Genomic DNA, 22,544 nt, shown 5'->3' on the forward strand with positions numbered 1-22,544 from the left:
AGTGCTATGAAAAAAACACTGACCTGCACACAGCCTTGCCCCTATCTCTGCAGTACCAAACACTCAGAAGTTGAGCATGCAACTTCCTGACTGCACCACCGACAAGAAACCCATTCTCTCTAAAAGAGATTTAAAATGCTGTTCCTGCGCAGTAATCCAGTGCCATCACAGGGGCAGTTGAAACGCCCACACAGAGAGCTACCCCTATCCTGCATAGACTCACCACTACGGGCGGGAGGCACACTTACACTGACCTACGTTACTTAATCAACCCAGTTTGCGGAGCTCTGCTCTTTCACTTAATTCCTCTTTCACATATGCCTTCAATTGCTTGAACCTGCCTACGTCCTTATCACCTCTCTTTATCACTGATCCTCCCCTCCTTTCGGGGGGCAAAGAGCACAAGAACTCGTACGTATTTTTTTATTCATGAGACGAAAAAAAATCCCTAGGGAGCTTCACTCTCACCCGACACTCCTCGCCTAGGGATCGGCTGCACCCGCGGAGCACTAACAATGCTGCGCAAAGCACGACAACACAGCAAAGGAAATAAACGAGCTCAAATCAATTTCCGACCGCCTCCCTGTCTTTACCCACCCTGCTTCTCTTTAGGAGACGAATCGGTTTGAGTGTTCTGCTAAGCTTGCCCTTCCCCTTTGTAGGCGGGAAATATCGCACGCAGCTCCTCTCCCGAAGATGGCGGCGGCGGGCTGGGCAGTGTGTGGCTCGGGCCGTTGGCCCGCGCTGGCCCGGTGCTGCTGGCGGGCAGAGGTGGTTGCTTACTTCTCTGCACCAGCTGCGAGCAACAGGGAAGCCCAGCAGAGGGAAGGTAAGGGTGGTCCGGCTTGCTCCGCGACGCTGCCGCCGGGCATGAGGCTGAATCCCGGCCTTGCTTGTTTACGGGCGGTAAGGCCTTGAGGGCGGGTGGGGAGCTCGGCCCTCCGCCTTCCTCCCTTCTGGTCAGGATTGTGCTTGTCCCAGCAGGCCAGTGCCTGAATTTAAGTAGTCGAAATTAGAATCTAGCAGTTGCCAAGGGATATGAACTTGCACTGTGTGTTTGGCTTTCTGTCTGGCCCCAAGCTGAACAATTGAGCCTCCTCAGAGTCCAGATGAGTCCAAAGTATTCAGAGCCCCGTTAATCAGGGCTGTAACCAGCATTTTTTCTGAGGTAGTGTGGACATTTGTCATTTGCGGATTGCCAGGTTTGTAAAAGGGCCCTTGAGCGATGTCAGGTGGTGGGGCTCATTGGGGCATTCCTAGTCATAGACTGTAGATGTTTGTGACTGAAAGAATAAGACTAGTATGAACTGTGTGTGTCTGTGTATGAATGCTCCACAAGGTAATAGTGGTTGTTGCAGAGCTCTGCATGTGTTCTTTATTTTAAATATCTTTATAGTAGGAAGAGTTAGAATGGAATTGCTTTATGATGTAAGTATATGTTGATTTTGCAAGAGAAAAAAAAATGTGCAGTGTGCGCGATATTTTTTCAAGAACACCACATAACAGTTTGTATTATGAAAAATTTTCTTATTTTTTTTCGTTCAGACTCAACAAGGAGAAGAGGCAGGACAGAACAGTTCATAAGATCGGTAAGAATTGAGTATGTTTGCAGCTAACTCAGAAATGGATGAGAGCATTTTCCATGCTCGAATAGTCTTAATAGTCTTAATAGTTTCTATAGGAACCCCTTAAAACAAGGTGAACTGATTTAATGTGAATCAATTCCTGAATGTACACTTACCTTCTTTAATCTCCTCTTTTCAATCTGTAATCTGAAAAAAAGGCTTGTGCAGAGTCCATGTTTGTGATTAAAGGTAGCATTTAAGCATGAAAGTAACTTAAGGTTGTATTTAAAAGCAAAACAAGTACCTTAATGTTACATACAGATTGGCAGGATTTGTAGTGTTTGCTTTCTGGCATAATTAAAAAACGTCTGTTAACATGTATAAGTGAAACTGTTCTTCCACAGTAGAATTGGTCTGATATCCAAGGAAGTAATTGCTAGGAGTTTTGTCACACAAATTTTAAAAGCAATATAATACTATGTGACGTGGTTTTAAAAGCAAATACTTAAAAATGGACCAGGTGTAAATTTTTGTTCCCAAGTACAGATTTAATGATAAAAAGCAACTGACATCATATATATGTTTATCTTTTTATCCTTTTAAATGATAAAAAAAACAAAACAAACAAACAAAAAAAACCCTAAGGCTTTAGAAAAAGAAATAGTTGCTTTACTTTTTTGCATGTATATCCATTTCTTTTAATATGAAACTATTCAGGCTTTCGGAATTCAAAAAACTTAAAACTCATGTTCTTGCCTCCTGCAGTGAGCGCTTGGGCACTTCAGGCAATTGAGTTTGGTTTCTGAACTCTTCCCTTCCCCACTTCTTCCCCAACTTGCCAAGGCTTCTTTTGAAATATTTCTGAAATAATGGATTTTTATTATTTAGGCTGAGAAGGGCATGCATCTTAACCTTTGATCGCTTCTCTTTTAAAAATTCCTTGGGAAGTGAGCACTAATTTTTTCTATATTAAGGTGCGTCATGAAATTTTTAGTTAGGAGAACTTATGCCTGAATAACTTTCCATGTACGTTCCTGCTTGATATCACAAATCATCAAACTTGTACAATCTTCAATTTGTTAGCATGCACCTCCCAGAACTGAGAGGATGGCTGTTGACCAGGACTGGAGCAGCGTTTATCCAACAGCAGCTCCATTTAAACCTGCATCTGTACCTCTTCCAATTCGAATGGGCTACCCAGTGAAGGGAGGAGTACCTCCACCAAAAGAAGGCAACTTAGAGCTTATAAAGGTAAGTCACATTCTACTGGTGTGCGATAACACTGAAAATTATTATTCATTAGGATTGAGCTATTTTAATTGAAATAGTTTTATTGGATACTGTTTTCTATAAGTAGAATAATATTCTATATAATTTCTAGATTAAAAAGTAACCAAGACAAAGCTTAAAAAGAAATACAAGTGAATCAAATTAGCAGGCTTTGATTGGGTTATCAGGCCTGTGACTTATTATTGAACTTAAAATATTTTCCTGAATGAAGCTTGAGGATTTTTCTTACCTTTATCTTCTGTTAAATGTATTGAATTACATTAACAAATTCTGAAAATGTAACCAAATTTCAGTTATGCCCCTTTAATTATTAAGAGGCAAAATGATGTCATTTTGGTAACTCTTGGTATGTCTATTCTAGATTCCCAATTTTTTACATCTTACTCCTCCTGCAATTAAGAAACACTGTGCAGCTCTCAGAGGTAGGATTTGTTTACTTTGTTTTACTTTCTCAGGCTTTTTTTTGTTGGGATGTGTGTGGGGGGGTTTATGTGTGGATGTGTTTGTGTTGGGGTGGGCATCTCTGAAGCTGTTTTTTTGTCAGGCTTTGGCTAGTATAGTATGCTTTGGTTTTGCTTCATTATATTATACACGTGGTAAGCAGATAGGTCTTGTGAGGTTTCCAGTACACCTGTGAGACTTGAATTTTACTGTTCTATTAGACCCTGCTTGTACTGAAGAATTCATAGTTTAGACTCGTAAGGTAAATGGATGATGAATATGACTCAGTTCTCAGAAAATTAAAGCCTGGTTTAATCACAGCCAATCAATGGTCGTTCGTGTGTACAATTAAATTTAAAAAGAAAAAAAAAAAAAAAAAGCCATATATAAGAGATTGTGTGAGATTCAGTGAAGAGCAGAGGATCTACCAGCCAGAGCTAATTAGGAGTTCCTAATAAGGTTAGCCCCGAATGAAGTGGAGGGAGGAGGTGCTAAGAGACCTGGCTTGAACTATCTGTTTACAAACACATGCAGCATTTACAGGAGGAATTACAAGTTTGAAGAGTCATGGAAATGCAAGGAGAAATCTTGTTCCTGTCTGTTTCACAATCATGCAGGATGGAGGAGCTGCTTATCTGTTCTGAAACAGCTTGGATATGGAGGTTTGCTGTGAGATGGGTTACAAGCCAATTGAGAGTCTGGTGGGCCAGGCTGCCTGAAGAAGTGAAAGTAGATGAACTGTTCTTGAAATAGATGAAAAACCCTTACCATCTTTGGTACTGATGGGAAGCTGCAGCCATCTAAACATTGTCTAGAAAAGTAGCAGAATGGGATAGAAACAATCTTGGAGACTTGTTGAGTGTTATCAATGTTATTGTGTTCAGATCCTGGGCAAACTGTCCATGAGAAAATTCTGTTCTATGTGTGCTAGTCACAAGTATGGAAGAACTGGCTGTGGATTTGAAAGCTGATGGCAGCTCTTGATTGTGAAAAAAAGATGTTGGAGTTCAAGATCTTGAGAGAAGTAAGGAGGACACTTAGCATATTAACAGCAATTTGTTGATGCACATGATCTGCCAGTTGACTACAAGAGATGCTCTGCTGGATTTGTCATTCACAAACTAGGAAGGACTGGTTGCACCTAAGAATGTTAGGGGCAGCCTTGATAACAATGATCATGAAACTGTGGAGTTTAAAATCCTCGGAGAACTGCAGCCAGAAATTCAGGAGAATGATATTTGTTTATTCAGAAGTCTGCTTGGCAGATCTTATTGGAGGTAGCGGGGAGAAAGGGAGCTTTTAGAACTGCCTCCTAAAAGCACAAGAATAGTCCATTCCGGTCAGCAAAAGCTTGAGCAAGTATGGTAGAAGGACAGCATGGGTGAGCAGGGAACTCCTGAGTGACCCAAGATACAAAAACAAAGATTACTTAGGATTACCCAGGATGAGTAGGATATTTTTTGTGAAAATTTCATGAAGGTGAGAGAGAAGGTGTCAGAAACAACATGTCAGTCAGCCTCACTGCAGTCTTTAGAAGATGATGAAGCAAACCTATAAACCATTTCCAAGTATGTGTGAAGTGTGCATTGTAACAAGCTGGGTGATGACAGAGAGCACCACTTTATCACGTTTTCACATTAGTAACAAATAGGGGAGGGAGTAAAACAGGCTGTCATTCAGAGGGATGTTAACAGGCGGGGGAAAAAAATCTTCTGCTAGGACTTCCATGAAGTTAATTAACTGTAAATAGTCGTGTCTCTGGGATGGAGTAGCTCATGCCAGTTGTATGTGAGGCCTACAAAGGACAAAGCATCTTTGTGGACAAGACCATGGAGAGCCCAGCAGGCTTTTGAAGGTCGAATGTGGAACAGCAGTGTGCCCTGGCAACGATGAAGTCTAACTGTATTCTGGGTTGTACTAGCAGAAGCGTAGCCAACGTATTTAGGAAATTATTTTTTTTTTTCCCCATCTTTGTAATTTCTGAGACTGCATCCGGAATACTGTGTCCAGTTTTGAGGAACCCAGTCCAAAAAAGACATTGAAATACTGGAGGGAGTCTAGCAGAGATGCTGCTATTGCCTGTGAAAGAGTATAGTTTCTCTAGAACTACTCCTAAAAACACGAATTACAGTAAATTTGAGAAAAGACAGAAATTACTTGGGTTGTTTTCTTTCATTATACAGATTTCTGCACTGAATGGCCAAGTGCTTTGGACAGTGATGAGAAATGCGAACAGCATTTTCCTATTGAAATTGAGACGGTGGATTATGTTTCTTCAGGTACATCTATTCGTAATCCCAAAGCAAGAATAGTGACTTTAAGAGTAAGTAGTACTCTTGGGAAGCAAACACCTTTGTTTTTAACGCCCAGATACTTGACTTTCTTTTAAAACATTTTAGAAGTATGGGAATGTGGGAAATGGTTCATTGAATGACCAAAAAAAAAGCAGCAGAGGATTGCCTTATATATTGCAGCATGTTAGAACTCAGCTTATAATGATGTGAATATATATTTATAAGTAAATTCTGAGCTTTGATACAGACAAAACAGCATGCATTCTTAAAAATCAACTTTTCCATATGTAGACACAGTAGGTGCTATGTTGAACAGTGTGAAGCTACATGTTGTCCTTTATTAAAAAGGGTGTTAGTTTTTTTTTCCAGACATCTCTTTTCTTTGGTTGAGAAATCTTAGTCTTCTGTCCTGAATTGTGACATAAATAGAGCATCTCTAGATTTTTCTGTTTTCAAGCATGCATTGGGAATGTGTATCTGGAACCGTAAGCTCATTCTTTTTTTTTGATTTGGCATGTTTTAACTTTTTTTTTTTAATAAAGATGCTGAAATATGTGTAGGAATCAATATAATGATGCACTCTGGGAAATGATAGGATGTATTTGATACACGACCTCGCTTTGAGCAATCAGTTGAGGTGTTTTCCTGTCCTTGTGGTATAAATGTTAGGACTGTGGCTTTTGAATATGCCTTTTGAAACTAGATTCTAAAAGCCTATTCTAAAAGCATCATCAGTGGAGTCAGTGATGGCTGTATTCTTTTGGTGCATAAGCTAAAATGCCACATTATAGCAGCTTCATAGCATCTAATTAAGCAACCAAACAGCAGTCATTCGTTTTATCTATAGGAGGCTACATCTTCCCTTTTGATTGTGAAATGTTATTGGTTGAAATTTAATTTGGTTTGTCATTTACTTAAATATACATTTCAACCAACTATTAGCAGTAGTTTCCCTTTTTTGTCATTGCATATTAGAGTTTAACTGTTTGTCTCTTAATTCACATTTCTAGTCAAGGCCAAATTTTTGCAGATTTGTATGTATTGTAAATGTAAGAAAATTGAATGAGAATGTAAGCCTCTGGCTTTATGCCGGACTGTAAATTACAGAAGGAGACACTCATTTGACCTCGCCCTCCCACCCCCCTCATCACTCCTGTGTTCAAAGCATTCTCAGGACAGTGGTGGGCACGGTATCTCAGGTAGGGCAAAGAGCTCAGCTGCTTGGTCAAGCAACCTTCAGTCTCCTCCCAGTAAAAACAGTAGATTGTGAGAGCGTGCAAGTTTCTTGCCTTCTAAATTATGTAAAATGTTACTAAATATAAGTCTCTTCTTTCAGTTGAGGTTCTTGAGACAAAAGATGTTGGTGTAGGAGTCAGATAAGTTGCAGTAGAGAGGATAATTCAAAATGATACACGGAAATAAGTTTGTATTATCATGTCTAAATCTTCCATTAATGTTAGCTGGCCCTGATTCCTGTGAGGCTTGATGTGGTTGTCCATTATGCATGTGTTATAGAAAAAGGAGGGGTTGGAGTGGGAGACAAATATGGAACAACTGTCTGTATGCCTTCTTCAGTTACAGGTGTTCTCAGATTCATTAATAAATTAATAGTCTAGTATTTTGTGATTAATCCTCTGACAGCAGAAACTGCTTAGGGAGAGGAAGAAGAGAAGGATTTAAAAGTGAAAGCAGATGACATTAAGTCAGATAAGGTTGAGTTTGTATCAGTGAGAGCTTTTTCTGTTTGTTCTGTTACAGACTGCAGTGCACTTTCTCATGGTTCTTTAAGAAAATAATGAAAACTGTAAGAATTAAAAGCAAAAATTCTTAAAGAGATTTTTTGTTTGTTTGTTTCAAGTTGAGATCTTACTGTAGATGCTCATTTTTCATCTGTTGTAGCCTAGTGCCTGTATTTCTTGGTACCAAGTTTATCATAGTCTGGTCCCAAGTGCAATTGTCGGAACTGTGCCAAACAACAGGATTTAAAAGAAAACTATTTTTCAAGCAATCATTATTTTTTGTGGAGCTCTAGCTTGTCTAAAATTCAACATGAAATAGCATGCAACATTCCAGGTCACAATTACAAGCTCTCTAAACCATATCTTGTTTTTGAAGTAAGAAGCCATGCAAACATTTGTCACTTTAATATGAGTTTGGATTGGTTTTTTTTGTGCTCCTGAAGCATAGATAACAGACCAGATAGTCTTCTTATACAAGATTCCTGAATTTGATCAGTTCCTTTGTACTGCAGTGATGTGTTAGGAAGGATATAGAGGGAACAAAAAAAGCAATGGTCCAATTCATGAAAGGCATTTAATGTCTTAAAATTTTTAGTATTCATCATCAGCTTACATTTCTAACCCTTGTACCTTCAGACACTAGCTTTGCTGTTTGCTGTTGTACAAACATTGAATATCTAAAAACACCTAGCTTTACTTATGATACTTGTAACTATATTCAGAAATTAGCTTCAGAGTAACTACTTCATTATGGGTTTTCTGTGTTGTAGTGGTTTTTTTCTTTTTAGAAAAGTAACAGTTATTTCCTTATGTTTGTTTTTTTGTTTTGTTTTTGATACTGTAAGAAACGGGAAGCTGTTAACACAGTAGTTGGACCAATTATGTGAGATGGTTGTGGTCCCTTAGGTTTGCATGTATTTTAGTATACTTATATTAATGATCTTCTAATAATGATGGTGAGAATTCTGAGTTGATGACTGTTGATGTCTTCTCTTCTGGGTGCTTGTACACATATTTTTAAAATATCCTAGTATTACCCTTACCAATCTGTATCTAGAAAACATAAACTTGCTAAAAATATTTATTTTCCCCATTAAGTTCATATGAGTATGAAGTGAAGGTACAGATGAAACTGACAGCTTTTATTCCCATCTGAAAGAAGTTAAAGTAGAATTATTCTCTCAACCCCTCTGGTATTTGAATGAGAAGAAATCTATTACTTGAATATTCACATTGAATTTGCCATGTGCTTAAAAGTTTTTGGTAAGTGATAAAACTGGAAGATAAAACTCTAAAAATGCATATTTAATAACTATGCTTTTAATTTCAGATATGTCCAGATATGAAAGATATGTCTAATCATATCTAAAAGTATTCTGGGGGGAGCAGAGATTGAATTTCTCCAAATAAACAAGAGTGTTTTCTTTTCTACTTCAAGGTTAAACTTTCTAACCTGAATTTGGATGACCATGCAAAGAAGAAGCTCATTAAACTTGTAGGAGCGCGGTACTGCAAGGATACAGATGTACTCACTATTGTAATAGACAGGTATGATTACAGGATGAAAAAATGTCAGTTTCAGCAGTTGCAGTATAGAAAGGGGCCAGATCTTTTCCAATTCAATCAGTACCAGTACTTCTGTTCTGTGATAAAATGTTATGGACAAATCACATGATACCAACCATAATCTTTGTTTAGTATTATCAGATATTGTATTTAAAAATCTTTATTATAAGTAGTAGCAGTTGTTCATAAACAGCTTCTGTAGGTTACAGCAATTTTCAAAAGAAGTGTGGACAAGAAAAATGAGGACATCAGTGCTCAGACATTTTTCAGTGTTTTGATGTTCTAGATTTAAAAAGATGATGGTAGTTATTCACATTCATTTTCAGAAAACTGCACTGGAGAAGTTTGTTTTCTGTGTTTGAATTCTGAAGCGCTTATGAGAATCCATTTGTATTGCTTTATGTGCTTTATTTCATATCTGCATTCACTGCTAGGAAAAAAAAATATTGGTAGTCTTATCTCTTAGCTTTTTAAAATTATTATATAATGAGTTGTTTTCCCATTATTAATTTCCTGACATTCAGTCAGTTTTATTGCTGCTATTAAAAACTGTATTCCTTTTGTCTTGAAAGTCTGGGTGGCTTACTGGGTCCACGTGAGCTACAGTTTCTTATCCATGGCAAAACTTACTGTGTGGCTATTAGCATAGCTGAAAGGTGTTTTACCTCTATAGTATTTGTGAACGATCTCATGAATCATTCCTGGAGGATTTTTTAATGTGCTTATTAATATTTCACTTTATTTCTAGTAAACTCTGCGGCTTAATCTCTGCGCAGTATCCATTTTGTTCTAGGCTAGTATTTGAAGTACTTCTAAACTGAAGGAAGTTTGAGCAGGAAGTTTGAGCCCTTTTAAGAGGTTATTTGCTAGAATAGTCAGTCCCTAGCCATTCAGATTAATGTTTTCAAAGCATCTCAGATGTAGTCTTGTATGATTCAATCTGTTCTGTATTCATCAGTAAGACAAATCAGGGATCAGAAAAAAAAAAAGTATGCTAACTGCTTCCAGGCTTATTTCTGATGACAGCTTTTATAACAGACAACCAGTGCTTGAATTTTCAGAACTACCATTGTAGGAAATTCGTGTTTTAATTAACTTGTTCACTTCAAATATAGCAGGCAATCCCATCTGGAATTGTTACTGCTTTTTAAATGAGAAAGTAATACCATGAGTACTATATGTCAGTAAAGGCTGGAAGTAGAATTATAGAATATTTTTAAAATATTTATTCTCTGGAAGTGTGAAACAATCATAATTAATTCAAAGTTAACTATGTTCACCTACTAATTTCAACTGGAAAACTGAACACCCTTTTACTGTCTTGATTTCAGCATAAATTCTCATAAAATGACAAAAGAGAAGTTTCATACATTGTGGCAATCGTAATTCTTACTACTTAAGGTTCCTGTTGATCCTTAGAGCAAGTAAAAAATTCATGGTTTATGGGTTTTGTGTAACTTACATCGTTAAAGAATACAGTTTCACAGTCACTGTAATCTACTGTAATTCAGTACTGCTGCTGAAAGAGTTTGTCCCTCAGAAGGAAAGGTGAAAAAAAGAACCAGCTTTGACTGGTATCAGTCCTTGATCTGGTTTACTGCAGAGCTGCTGGAACTGAGATACTATATGGTGTATAGGACAAATAGTTTCCGAAGTTTGAGTGTATCTGCTACACAATATTCTAGAAGAGAGAGAATTGAACTCTTGCCTATTAAAAAAGTGGGAGACAAAACAGCCTCTTGGAAAAGGTGTGAGGAAGAGGAGGTTACTCATGATCAGCGTGAGAAAATAATGTCACCAAAATCTCAGCAGGCATTTTGTATTACTTCTTTGAAGAAGTGCTTGTGCAGTGCTGTGCCTTATCTGGACAAATGTTGCTGGTGATTCTATTTTGATTTAAAGCTACATTGACTTAGAGACTTTTTCTGTCTAGATTATTGACTAGGTCTTCTGTTCTGAACTGCATTGAATTGATTTGCTCACCTTTTTCTTCCTTTTAGATCTAGGGTTAAAAAAAAAAAAATCAGGTCTTAAGGCAGTATGGACTAATGCATGTTGGATTCAATTTTGGCTATTTCTAGCAGAGGAATGCAGCATACGTTAGTCTGGTTTTTACAGGTTCTGAAGATCTGTAAATTGCTTTTGTACATTTTCCTTTAGACTTGAAGATGTTCTGTGATGTCTTTATGATCATGTTATTCTTGATAACGTGTAATTCAGAAATGTTTGAATCAGACACAGACACATTTCCGTAGAATTGCCTATTTACAGATTAGAAATTTTGGTAAGTTTATTATTTTCTTCAAGTATATTTACATCTTTACTGTAGTTCAATTTCAGAAAGACTAGCTTTGTGAATTTTTCAGATGTCCACTAAGAAGACAGAATTATGATTATGGAATACATCTCCTCACAGTTCTGTACCATGAATCTTGGGTAAGCAGTTGGAGAATAAAATCTCTCATGCTCTCTCTTTCTCCCTCCTCTCCCATCTACATAAACTAAACTTACCTGAAACTTAAATAAAAGTTTCTGACTGAACTGCTTAAAGTATATTACCTTAGATTCTTTTCCCCATCACGGTTCTTCAAAATCAACAAAAATGATCATGCTTGGATCATACTTCCACAGTTAACTAAGACTTCATTTAATTACCTTTATAAGGCCTATGCTGTTTTTATTTTGTGTGTGTATTTTATGTCTGTACCTGAAATGTTACATCATAGAGTTTAAAACTTCTCTAAAATTCCCTTTTAAGACAGATTGTGTTTGAATTTATCTGACTTGGCTAATGGACTGGTTCCAATTAGTCTAAGTTTCACACATAACTGAGAGTCACATGTGTCGTAATGATGTTTGTTTGCTTGAAAAGTCTCCCTAGGTGAATGAGTTTGTTTTATCATAGAATCATAGAATGGCCTGGGTCGAAAAGGACCTCAAAGATCATCTAGTTTCGCCCCCCCTGCCTCCCATGCCATGGGTGGGGTCACCAACCACCAGACCAGGCTGCCCAGAGCCACATCCAGCCTGGCCTTGAATGCCTCCAGGGATGCAGCATCCACAACCTCCTTGGGCAACCTGTTCCAATGTGTCACCACCGTCTGGGTGAAAAACTCCCTGCTAATATCTAACCTAAACCTCTCCTGTCTCAGTTGAAAACCATTCCCCCCTCATCCTGTCACTGTCCACCTATGTAAACAGCTGTTCCCTCTCCTGTTTATAAGCTCCCTTCAAGTACTGGAAGGCCACAATGACTTCTCCCCGAACCCTTCTCCTTTCCAAGCTAAACAAGCCCAGTTCCCTCAACCTTTCGTCATAGGAGAGGTGCTCCAGCCCTCTGATCATCTTAGTTGCCATTCTCTTGACTCGTTCCAAGAGCTCTGCGTCTTTCTTATGCTGAGGCCCCAGGCTGGACGCAGTACTCCAAACGTCCAAAGTACGGCCACACAAGAGCTGAGTAGAGGAGAGCAAACACCTCCCTATCCCTGCTGGCCCCCCCCCCCTTTTTTTTTTTTTTTTTTTTTTAAATGCATCCTGGGATGTAGTTGGCCTTCCAGCCTGCGAACACACACTGCTGGCTCATGTCCAGCTTGTCCACCGGGACCCCCAAGTCCTTCTCCACAGGGCTTCTCTCAAGGAGTTCTTCCCCCATACTGTATAAATACCTGGGGTTTCTCTGGCCCAAGTGCTGCACCTTGCACTTGGCCTTGTGGAGCCTCATTAAGTTTTCCAGCCTGTCCAGGTTCCTTTGGATGGCTTCCCTTTTCTCCAGTGTATCAGCTGCACTGCTCAGCTTGGTGTCATCTGCAGTGATTTATGTGATGATTTATGTGGCTGAAAAATAAAGTGGCTCATCTTAAATAAACAAAACATCTTTAAGCATGTATTTGAAGTTATGAAATTATAAAAAATTACAGAAAGTAAAATATAGCCTCATTCCAAGCTCCTCCTACTTAATAATTAGGATCTGTCATTTCATGATCTCTTTTAAACCACAGCTGTGACTTGGAAATATTCAGCTTTTAAAGTACTCTCTCAAATTTTTCCTCAAGCTGAAAGGAGTGAGGACTGAAAGTCCTATTCTGAGCTCAGAAAAGGGACACATCATCCCCAGCTTCTGTTGGCTTTAGAGATAGTTGGCACTATCAAGTAGTTTAATTGTGCTCTTTGTATCTGTTGTAGTTTCCGTGCAAACTAATGAGACATTATTTTTGGAGCAATCTACAGATGATTTGCCAAGTTGGGAGGAACCGTTAACATGCTTGAGGATAGGAAGGACATCTGGGTAGGCTGGATTCATGGGCTGAAGCACAAGACCAAGTGCGGGGTCCTCTGCTTGGGTTGTAACAACCCCATGCATCACTATAAGCTTTGGGCAGAGTGACTGAAAAGCTTTGTGGTAGAATGGGATCTGGTGGTGTTATTCAATGGTGGATGAACAGCAGTGTGCCTAGGTGGCCAAGAAGGCCAGTGACTTGTATGAGAAATAGCATAGCCAGGAGGACTAGGAAGATGATTATCCCTTTGTGTTTGGCACTGACAAGGCTACGTTTCAAGCAGTGTGTTCAGTTTTGGGCCCCTCGCTACAAGAGATGCATTGAGGCCCTGGAGTGTGCCACAAAAAGGATAACAAAGCTGGTAAAGGTTTTTGAACACCAGTCTTGTGAAGAGCTGCTGAGGGAACTGGCATTGTTTTGTCTGGAGGAAGCTCAAGAGAGACCATGTCACTCTACACAACTACCTAAAAGGAAGTTGTAGTGAGGTGGGGGGGGGGGGGGTTGACCCTAGTGACAGCCACACTCTTCAGCTGGGATGGAGGGAGTGGGGTTCAAGCTGGGTATTAGGAAAATCTTCTCAGGAGCCATAGTCGAGAACTGGAACAGGCTGCCCAGAGGGGAGGTGGAGTCAGTGTCTGTGTAGGTTTTCTAGAAATTGAAGATGGGACACGTAGGGACATGGTTTAGTAGGCATGGGTGATGATGAGTTGATTGTTGGACCAGATGATCTTAGAGATCTTTTCCAACTTTTACAATTCTATGATTATTTTTAGGAGAACTAGAATACTACTGGATAGCCTTTGGGGTAATACAAGCCCTGGGGATTTGTAGTTAAAAGTAATATTGCACTTGAAGCTAGCGTATCTTATAGCTTTCACACAAATGTAAGCAATTAACTTTACCAAAATATTGCTAAAGCTGAAGGCTTTTTAAAAAAAAAACAAAAAAACTTGTTGAGGGTTTTCTTAAAAACATAAAGAAGTGTTACCTGACTTTACACTAACTAAAACCCTTTCTTTGGAAGCAATAATTGTGGTGTTTATTTTTGTTCCTGTAATGAATAGTGTAGCCCATCCTTTTGGCAGCAGGTATCTTGGTATTTTCTGATAGTCTTTGTTACTTTCGAGTGGATACATTTGAATGTTTATTTGTTTTAGTAGGGAAAATGAAGGAAGAGAGGAAGAAATAAGTGACTTTATTGTTTGGTTCTTAATCTATTCTATTATTGCTGTTTCAAATAAGGTGTACATAACACAACAGCTATGGGAAGGTGTTCAAAACATGAGTCAAGTTATGTTCAAAATACTCAGATTTGAGAATTTAAGAATGTTAATTATTTTTAAAAATACTTATTTTAACATGCTGGGAGGTTTCTTTCATTTTTGATAGTTGTCTGCGTTGTATACAGTAGATATCTGACATGCACCATCTGTAGTAAAAATCAACCTTCTTTCATTGGACTTTCTCTGATTCCTTTCAAATTATTTCCCAGGATTGTGCCTGGAGTGAATTCAGCAAATGAAAGAGTGAGATACATTAAGTACATTATTAAACAGCAGATAAAATAGTTGTATTTCTGCTGCTTTATGTGAGTGCTTCTTGAATGCTGCAACTTCAGCTTTTAAGGTATTAAGTGGTTTTTAAAAAGTAATGGTTTCCTGCCCCCGCGTGGTTAAAAAGAGCACATAATTGGGATTGGTAGTTTGTCACTATAAAGTGAAGTCCTGTATGAATTTCAAGTGGAAGGGAGAACAAAGTGGAGCACACAGTCTTAAGTTTTGAATAAGAAAAAAACATTACTAGTAGCTATAAAGGTGGTGGATATGGAAAAGATAATGATGAGAAGGAAAGAATTAAATCGTTTTAAACAAGATTAAAAAAAGTTGCAACAGTATTTCGTGGTCCGGATAGACATGGTTTTCAACATGCACAGAGAGAGATGATGCGGAATGGAGGATATAATTCTCAATTACACAGATAAGATCTTAAAAGATTATTAGTGAAAAGTTACACAGGAATAGAAAGTGAAAGGGCATCTCTTAAAGTAAAAAGTGTAATCTCGCATACTAAAAACAATAATAACATTGTGCACACTTCTTGTATCTTGCTTTTTCTAAAGTTGTAAGTACAGAAGAATGATTATAAAAGATTTGAGACTTGAACAGTAAGGAAGGAGGCGTGTAGGAGTAGACATAATTAGATAGTGGTTTCTGATAGAGTATGTACAATAATAGCCAAAGGTCTTCTGGGTGTTTTCCTTTGTCATATGTTTGCATTGCAGTTAATACTTGATGAACTGAAGGAACAGGGAAGTTGAAGCAGGAGGGTGGATGGGAGAAGAAGGAAACAGTGGAATGTACAGGACATTGTGATACTAAACAATTAAATTTGCCTGTGAACTCCCAAAGCTTTATGTATTAAATAAATTTGAGGAAGACATCCCACCTTGCTTCTATGTTCCTTTTACGGTAGAGCATTTAACTACAAGACACAGGTGGTATATGCTTGCTTGCAGCAGAATGAATATTTTACATAATCATTGGTTATCCCAATATCCATAGTAGTTTTCCTCTAGACTCGAATTCACATTTACATTGTATTGCCTTTTTTCTCTTTAGTCATTTACATTACAAGATATTTTTATCACTTCAGGTTATATCAGGAGAATTTGGCAGCAATGGAACATTGCGATTTTCATAGTAGGATTTTAATATTTTTATTTGGATTATAAGATGAAGTTCTGAAACCTAAGCAGGCCTTGTTGTGAACACTCACAATGCTGTGACCTGTGGGTTGTAGGATTAAAATGGCAGGTTGAAGAATGGCATTCTCATCTTGCTGGAACTCTCTCCCTGAGTGCGAAAAAGGCTCAAGATGCATAGAAAATGAAAGGAGTGCTGTAACCCAGTGATTAGTGAAAGACAGATACCTAGCTCTGAGCACCATTTAGTGTATTTTAAGACTTTGTTTAAATTTCATGGCTTTGAGATTGCAGAATAATAAAGTGTGATAGAATTGTACCATTCCTGACTGTTCTTTCTCAGTACATCCTTATACCAATAATGTAAACTGAGGCTGAGGTAGGGGTGATTTTTAAATGCTGTGATACTTTATGTTACATTTCCTAATGAACTCACTCATAATCAAAATCTAACAACTTCCAAAGAGTCTTTACCATTAATGTCAGTCAGAAAAGCTAAGTGGCATAAATAGATAATTTAATAACTTTCTTTGAAGTTCTGAATTCAGACATTTAAAATCAAAAGAAGGAATTTTACTGACAGGAAATGCTCACTTCAGTGAGAGAAAGAAAAATGACTTCATCCCACAAGGGATGAATATTTAAGCAAACATTTATCACAAAGCTGGAATTGAAACAATACTGTCGCTTGCAGTGTTTCAGTTAAATCTTGACTATGTGCTATTTCAGACTGTAGTAGTTTTTTGCATACCTTTTGTTTAACCTTAATTTTTTTAATTATTGGAGAAACAAGTCTCCTTTTTAATGCGTAGATATTTTTACAATTGTGTCATTCTAAATATTTGAGAGAAAGTCTTACAGGAGATAGGTATTAGCAAATTCAACAGAAAATAGAGAATGGGACCATTAATATCACCACTGTTTTTGGTGAAATCAGAATCTTTTCTGATTCAGATAGTAAGAAACAATTGAGTGAAATAAATACCTTTCAACTGACCTTTCAGAGGCATGAAGATTCCACAGCCTCTCTGGGCAGCTTGTTGCAGTGCTCAGTCACACTCAAAGTAAGGAAGTTTTTCCTCATGTTTGTATGGAACTTCCTGTGTTCCAGTTTGTTACTGTTGCCTCTTGTCCTATTGCTGGACACCTCTGAAAAGATCTGGGGTCCATCCTCTTGGCACCTGCCCTTTAGATATCAATAAGCACTGATAAGATTCCTATTCTAGTTTTCTCTAGGCTGAGGGTCTCAGACTTTCCTCATAAGAGATGTTCCAGGGCCCTAATCAGCTTTGCAGCTCTCTGCTGGACTTTCCCCAGCAGTTTCTTGTCTTTCTTGAGCTGCGGAGTGCAGTACTCCAGCTGTGATCTCAGCAAGGCAGAGCAGAGAGAGAGGAGTACCTCCCTTGACTTACTGGCCATGCTCTTTTTAGTGCATTCCAGAATACCATTGGCCTCATTGGCACAGTGGTGGTTTGTGGTTAACCTGTTGTCCTCCTGGGCACCTAGATCCTTCAGTGCAGAGCTCCTTTCTTGCAGGTTAGCAATTAAATTGTACTGATATGTGTGGTTGTTCTTCCTTAGGTGTAGGACCCTTCACTTGCTCTGTATATGCCTTTTTCAGCATGTCAGATTAATCATTTATTTTGGAAAGTTTCCAAGTCTTTGCAGTGTTTAAAGTGCAAGTTTTGCTTTAAAATAAATCCTTATGCTGTTTGTGATGTTAAAAAAAAATGTTTATTTGTATTAGCAAGTATATAAAAACAAATCACAGTCATCTGTGCCTGTTGTTTAGTACTAACTTTGGTTACTGTGTTTTTTAAATGAAGAGGTGTTTTTTCCTTGGGTTATTCCCCCCAGTTCTTATTGGAATTTTTGTGAGAAAAACAGTTGAAATTAGCTACTGAGCATATTATCAGCCAAACTGGTTAATATTAACTGGAATTCTGAATTATCTGGGATAGAATCAAGAAATCATTTTATTTAGTCCATTGAAGAACACGTTCATGATCTTTTAACTTACTACAGTAAATGTGAATTCTAGAAATATGTTACACAGCTCCACACTTACATTACGTTTTCATTGTTTTATTCTCTTGCTTGTAAGGCTCTTACTACATTGTTTACTAACATATTAAATTCTCAGGGGATGAAAATAATTATAATAATACGGATTGGGATTTGTTTTGCTTTTTACCTGAATTGGAATGAGGAAAAAAGAGTCTACAAATTATTTTGGCTTTGTTTCAGTTTTTAGTTTTAAAATCAGGTACATTTTCTTTCAGAAAACTGAGGCATGGGAGAGCGAGAAGACTGAGGAAGACATGGAAGAGTATATTTGGGAAAACAGCTCCTCGCAGAGAAATGCCCTGGCTACACTACTTCAAATAAAAGCCACGGAGAATGTCAGTAATGTAACTAAGGAAGAGCTTCTTGCATCTGAAGTAGTTAGAAATTACAGAAACTCTGTAATTGCACTTAAAAATGAAGGTGAAACAGAAAGTAACATGTCTCAGTATAAGGAATCCGTGAAAAAACTATTAAATATACAAGCATTACCATGAAAGATTCTGCAGGTACATTTAGTTATTACAGAAATACTAGATTATAATATGTTGATATTACTGTATGATATGGGTTCGGAACTTTAACCAAAACTATGAAACTTGTTGATGAGTTAGTCTTGAAAGTAGTTAGATTTTTCTTTTTTTTTTTTTTAAGATTTTCTTGTAAACATAACTGTCCAGGAATCTTGTTCTTGAATAAAGTATGCCTTAAGTCATATATTGGTGACTTGAACGTTCTGTTCGGTACTTTTGTCATGGTTCTATGTTTTTTGTTTTTGGGTTTCAGTATTCCACATCAAAACATCATGTAGTGTACGGGGCATTAAAGTGTCACTGCCCCAATTCCAAGTACCTATCCCTGTACATTACAGAAGTCACGGGATCTGGCCCTTCCGGGTGGGGGGAGGCACTCTTTTTGCTGCCTTGCAGTGGCTGCTGGAGGCTGCTTTCCTAGCCGTTCCAAGCTTTTCAGGTTTGACTCGGTCCCGGGAACTCTCATCTTGTCTGATTTATTAATCTCAATTTCAATTAAATTGTATATATTGTGTTATCTTGCATTCCAGTATTATAGTAAAATAAGTTTTCCTCCATAGATTGTTGCCGCTGTTCTTTTCCTCCCTTCTTTCCTTCCCATTTTTGTGGGACTGGGGTGGGGGGGAGGGCAGAGGCCTGTTGCCCCCTGTCATGGACATAGATTGATCTAGTCAACTCCGTGACTCCGTTTCTTAGCCTGAGAAATCCTGTTTTCTGTGTTTATTCACATTCTGACTTCTCACACAACTTCTTTTGATGTATTATTTTTGAAAACTTTCAAGTTATGAAATGGGTTGGGTTCCAAGTTCCATTAACTTAATTAAGAGATCCAAAGTTTTTCAATGCTTTCCAAGCATCTCAGATTTTTTTCTACCTCAGCTTCCTTTCTGGAAAGTAAAGATTGTGTTACCTAAGTTTAACTGTTGGAGAGATGTTGAAGTACACTGAGTGATATGAGGTTCTCGGTTGACATCACAAGGACTAACATACTCTAAATTAGGATACAATAATGGAACAAAATATGGCAAGAGACCTAAGAACCACCTTTATTGTATGTGCTTACAACCTTTTATACCTGTGCAACAACTTGGTCGCATGTAGAACCAGGTACCTTGTGTGTGTTTACATCTGGCTCACGTAGTTGCTGAGCTTGTTTACTCATTTAGCAAGGTAATGACTTTCACTGTCCCACAACAAAATAAGGTACAAAATGGGATGAGGATTGCAAGATGAACTGACAGTTATTTGGGAAGAAAGAATGAGGGTTGCTGAAATTGAGGGCTGGTGGAGTGGTGAGGTGAGTACACTGCCTAAACAGGAATGGATTGAGTCTTAGTACATTGAGGCCTTCTGTGTTCTTTCTTGTGTGTAGTATTCAGATTTGGCAAGGAAAAAATATGTGTAGCTTCCCACTTAATAAATAATAAATTCCTTTTTGTAATAGATAGCAATTAACTTCATCCTTTGTTCATCATGGACTTTAAATGGATTTAAGTAGATGCCTGTGACAGTTGTAGTTCAAATAAATTTGACTTAATAATACCAGTAGAAAGAGCTGCAAAGGAAGGCAAATTGATTTTTCATTTTATTACGTTAGCATTTCATTAACTTGGCAGCTAATTCATGAAAAACCTAAAAATAACCAGGCTTCTAGAGTTCTCTCAGAAGTATTTGAGCCAAGCTTATTTATGTTCTATAAATGCTTCAGAAAATAAGACAAGATAAAAGCTGACATCTCAGTGGCAGGGCATCAAAGTGGTGGATCGTGACACCCCACATGAGTGGTGTTTGTTTTTTTTTCTCATTCTAGCTATTTAATGGGAATTGCTTAGAACAATACTGGGACTAATTCACTATGTTCCGTTAACACATCCAACACTTACCATTAAATCAAAGATACCAATTTTCCAGTCATTTCTGGCTTACTGACTCTTTGGTTACAGAATGCTTGGCCAAATGGCTTTAAAAATCTACAACATTGACCTCCAACTTGCTTTTCAATGTCTTTGTCACTTCCTCTCCTTGCTAAGAAACATATGAGCAAGAATAAGATCTTTATAATCCTGCAAGTGCTCAGTCTAACTGCTAGAAAGGAAATATCAAATTCAGCTGCATTTGTGGTTTTAGCTAATGATCTGTGTTACAGTGCAGAATTTGTGTAATGCAGTAGACTGGATCACAGGTAGACTGGATGATATTTTGAGCTCTCATCTTCAGTATTTCTTACTTCTCCCTCAAAATTGTTTATGTGTTTAGGGGTGACAGTATTTTGCTGTGATTTTGTAGAATACGTAAAACTCTGGGATCTTAACTCCAGTGTGAATCCTTCCGACTTTTACTGTAGTTTAAAAGCTGTGAAGAGTTAAGAGTAATAGATTTGCAGGTTATAGTAGTAAATACTTTACTACTATATCTTTACTACATCTTTATCAGTGGTCTGTATCATATGTTATAATACAAATGCATGACTCTAAGATTTGTATCCCTCAATACATCTATGTGCGAGTGTATGTACACATTCTAGTACAGGGAAGTGCTCAGGGTTTATGTTACTTTTAAATGGCAATGAAGATAGTTAACATATAAATTAGGAATCAGGGCAACTCCCCAGTGCATAGACTGGGAAGTAAGGTGGAGCAGAAAACGATATACAGTATTTGGAGACATTGTCTCTCTCCTTGGGCAATTATTTTACTGGTGATTACTGGCCAAATGGCAGGTTCCTGACAGCCCTGACCTCAGGCAACTCTGTCCATCACCAATTGAAACTTGAACAGGAAGGCTACTAGATGTACTTCTCTGCGGTCATTGCTTCTCTAACCTCCAAGTAGCAGATGCCTTATTTCAAATCCAAACACTTGTCTCCGCAAACTGGAAAAGTTCTTTGCTGCAAGGGAAAAATAAGCTGCCTCCAATGGGAAAAAATCACAGAAGTTAAGTTCTTGGCCCTCTGAACGAGTTCTGATGCATAGTTTCACTGGTGCTGTTGAGGAGCCTAACTTTTCTTTTATCTCCCATATAAACATTCCAAAGAAAAGTTGAAATCTGATGTTAGGTCAAACAGGAAAAGAACTTGCTTTGTCAGGATTCTGACTAATTTTTTGCATCTTAGAAACTGCTGTAAGCACTGTCATAAGATGTCTTTACTAAACTGTGTTAGGAATTGTGAGGTAAGATTTTTGTTGTCACTATGTTTTCTTGAGGTTTATTGTCTGCATTGTGTCATGCTTTTGCCATTTAAAAGTGACACTAAACATAATCTGCTTCTTAGATTTGACAAAAAGGCTGTAAGACAGACATGGTTTGATCTTTGGCAGAGAGGATAGTTGTTAGAACCGGTTGGGGTTTCACTCAAATGTGACTGACTGTCTGAAAACTCAGTTATAGACAGTCTGCTGGACTTCTGCGAAGTCATTGATACTCCTGGCAGGAGCTGACACTTCGATTGTGTTTTTGTGCATAGCATTGCTACAAACACAGCTAAGAAATGAAAGGACTATAAAAGGGACGTGCTATCTGAACAAAAAATCTTTCTACCTAGTCCCTGGTACCTAAAATGTATGTGCTAACTTTCTTGTTACTGCACTAGTCTGTAATAAAGTAGTCCTGCTACAACTGTGTTTTATACAAATGCTGCTCTGAAAGTAATGCCTCCCATTTTACTATGTGGGCCCATAACTTCAGTGGTGGATGTTGGTGGTATGGTAGTAGAGGTCAAAAGTTCCTGCCAATATTCTGTTACATTTTGTTGCTGTGTGACAGATGGCAGCAGAGAGAGGCAGTCTGACAACATGGCATCTGACATGGAAGTGGATATGAAGCAAAGGTGGAATTGAATTCCTCCATGTGGAAAAAATGGCACCCATTATCATTCATCAGTGCTTGCTGAACATATGGAGACCAAACAGTGGATCTCAGCACAGTGGGGTGGTGGGTGGTGCATTTTGGAAGTGGTGAGAGTGACATGAAAGACAAGCCACCAGACAAGCTTCTTATCCTATGTCAGTCTCTCTTTTGTGACAATGTGAATTAGTAAATATGTTCTATCAAGAACTAAAATTTCTTACAAACTTC

The 22,544-nt window shown here is 38.1% G+C and overlaps 1 protein-coding gene across 1 annotated transcript; it reads left to right on the plus strand.

Moving 5' to 3' along the window:
* Positions 1-670: 670 nt before the first annotated feature.
* Positions 671-18,654, plus strand: MRPS35 (mitochondrial ribosomal protein S35). The gene is made up of 8 exons (XM_042890249.1): positions 671-829; positions 1,546-1,589; positions 2,649-2,816; positions 3,217-3,277; positions 5,480-5,619; positions 8,768-8,877; positions 11,262-11,331; positions 18,156-18,654. The coding sequence occupies exons 1-8, from the start codon at positions 697-699 to the stop codon at positions 18,432-18,434; spliced, it is 1,005 nt and encodes a 334-aa protein (XP_042746183.1). The 5' UTR covers positions 671-696; the 3' UTR covers positions 18,435-18,654.
* Positions 18,655-22,544: the final 3,890 nt, after the last annotated feature.

The sequence above is a fragment of the Lagopus leucura genome, unplaced genomic scaffold, assembly GCF_019238085.1.
Source record: "Lagopus leucura isolate 7727_CA_CO unplaced genomic scaffold, USGS_WTPT01 Super-Scaffold_100159, whole genome shotgun sequence".
Taxonomy (NCBI): Eukaryota; Metazoa; Chordata; class Aves; order Galliformes; family Phasianidae; genus Lagopus; species Lagopus leucura.

What these genes read in the sequence shown, in the direction of transcription:
- MRPS35 (XM_042890249.1), top strand. Translation starts at nt 697, where the DNA reads ATGGCGGCGGCGGGCTGGGCAGTGTGTGGCTCGGGCCGTTGGCCCGCG. An exon ending in CAGAACAGTTCATAAGATCG is followed by an intron (nt 1,590 to 2,648) that starts GTAAGAATTGAG and finishes TCAATTTGTTAG; the next exon opens with CATGCACCTCCCAGAACTGA. An exon ending in GCAACTTAGAGCTTATAAAG is followed by an intron (nt 2,817 to 3,216) that starts GTAAGTCACATT and finishes TGTCTATTCTAG; the next exon opens with ATTCCCAATTTTTTACATCT.